The following is a 2,097-nucleotide window of genomic DNA, read 5'->3' on the forward strand; positions in this document are numbered from 1 at the left end:
TGTGTGTGTGTGTGTGTGTGTGTGTGTGTGTGTGTGTGTGTGTGTGTGTGTGTGTGTGTGTGTGTGTGTGTGTATCTGTGTGTGTGTGTATCTGTGTGTGTGTGTGTGTGTGTGTGTGTGTGTGTGTGTGAGTGTGTGTGTCTTTCTGTGTGTGTGTTTTTCTGTGTGTGTGTGTGTGCGTGTGTCTATCTGTGTGAGTGTGTGTGTATCTCTGTGTGTGTGTGTGTGTGTGTGTGTGTGTGTGTGTGTGTGTGTGTGTGTGTGTTTGTGTGTGTGTGTGTCTTTCTGTGTGTGTGTGTGTGTGTGTGTCTTTATGTGTGTGTGTGTGTGTGTGCGTGCGTGCGTGTGTGTGTGTGTGCGTGCGTGCGTGTGTGTGTGTGTGTGTATGGTCCAGAGCTCCTCTGACACTTTGAAAGCTAGTTTGTGACCCTGGGGTCCTTCAGTCTGGCTCTGTTCCTCTTCAATCCCTCTCTCTCTACACACTCTCTCTCTACCTCTCTCTCTCTATTCTCTCTACACACTCTCTCTCTACCTCTCTCTCTCTATTCTCTCTACACACTCTCTCTCTACCTCTCTCTCTCCATTCTCTCTACACACTCTCTCTCTACCTCTCTCTCTACATTCTCTCCCTCTCTCTACACACACTCTCTCTCTACATTCTCTCCCTCTCAATTCAATTCAAGGGGCTTTATTTGCATGGGAAACATGTGTTAACATTGCCAAAGCAAGTGAGGTAGATTATATGCAAAAGTGAAATAAACAATAAAAATTAACAGTAAACATTACACATGCAGAATTTTCAAAACAATAAAGACATTACAAATATCATATTATATATATACAGTGTTGTAACAATGTACAAATGGTTAAAGTACAGAAGTGAAAATAAATAAGCATAAATATGGGTTGTATTTACAATGGTGTTTGTTCTTCACTGGTTGCCCTTTTCTTGTGGCAACAGGTCACAAATCTTGCTGCTGTGATGGCGCACTGTGGAATTTCACCCAGTAGATATGAGAGTTTATCAAAATTAGGTTTGTTTTTGAATTCTTTGTGGATCTGTGTAATCTGAGGGAAATACGTGTCTCTAATATTCTCATACATTTGGCAGGAGGTTAGGAAGTGCAGCTCAGTTTCCACCTCATTTTGTGGGCAGTGTTCACATAGCCTGTGTTCTCTTGAGAGCCAGGTCTGCCTACGGCGGCCTTTCTCAATAGCAAGGCTATGCTCACTGAGTCTGTACATAGTCAAAGCTTTCCTTAAGTTTGGGTCAGTCACAGTGGTCAGTTATTCTGCCACTGTGTACTCTCTGTTTAGGGTCAAATAGCATTCTAGTTTGCTCTGTTTTTTGTTGATTCTTTCCAATGTGTCAAATAATTATCTTTTTGTTTTTTCATGATTTGGTTGGGTCTAATTGTGTTGCTGTCCTGGGGCTCTGTGGGGTCCGTTTGTGTTTGTGAACAGAGCCCCAGGACCAGCTTGCTCTGGGGACGTGTCTCCAGGTTCATCTCTCTGTAGGAGCTTGCTTTGTTATGGAAGGTTTGGGAATCGCTTCTCTTTAGGTGGTTGTAGAATTTAACGTCTCTTTCCTGGATTTTGATCATTAGCGGGTATCGGCCTTATTCTGCTCTGCATGCATTATTTGGTGTTTTACGTTGTACATTTTTGCAGAATTCTGCATGAAGAGTCTTAATTTGATATTTCTCCCATTTTGTGAATTCTTGGTTGGTGAGCGGACCCCAGACCTCACAACCATAAAGGGAATTGGGTTCTATAACTGATTCAAGTATTTTTAGCCAGGTCCTAATTAGTATGTCGAATTTTATGTTCCTTTTGATGGCGTAAAAGGCCCTTCTTGCCTTGTCTCTTAGATCGTTCACAACTTTGTGGAAGTTACCTGTGGCGCTGATGTTTAGGCCAAGGTGTGTCTAGTTTTTGTGTGCTCTAGGCAACATACACTCTCTCTCTACTTCTCTCCACACACTCTCTCTCAAACCTCCCTATCTCTCCACACTCTCTATCTCTCTCCCTCTCTCTCCACACTCTCTCTCTCTCCCTCTCTCTCCACACACTCTCTCTCAAACCTCCCTATCTCTC

The 2,097-nt window shown here is 43.2% G+C and overlaps 1 protein-coding gene across 1 annotated transcript in view; it reads left to right on the forward strand.

The window, feature by feature from the left end:
- The first annotated feature begins 329 nt into the window (after positions 1-329).
- Positions 330-2,097, forward strand: part of LOC129857125 (ephrin-A3-like) — a 176,449-nt gene continuing 174,681 nt past the window's right edge. Inside the window, exon 1 of the mRNA XM_055925075.1 lies at positions 330-1,922. Coding sequence (XP_055781050.1) covers positions 1,909-1,922 — 14 coding nt within the window. The 5' untranslated portion in view covers positions 330-1,908. The remainder of the gene's footprint in view (positions 1,923-2,097) is intronic.

Source organism: Salvelinus fontinalis, chromosome 6 (assembly GCF_029448725.1).
Source record: "Salvelinus fontinalis isolate EN_2023a chromosome 6, ASM2944872v1, whole genome shotgun sequence".
In the NCBI taxonomy this organism is placed as follows: Eukaryota; Metazoa; Chordata; class Actinopteri; order Salmoniformes; family Salmonidae; genus Salvelinus; species Salvelinus fontinalis.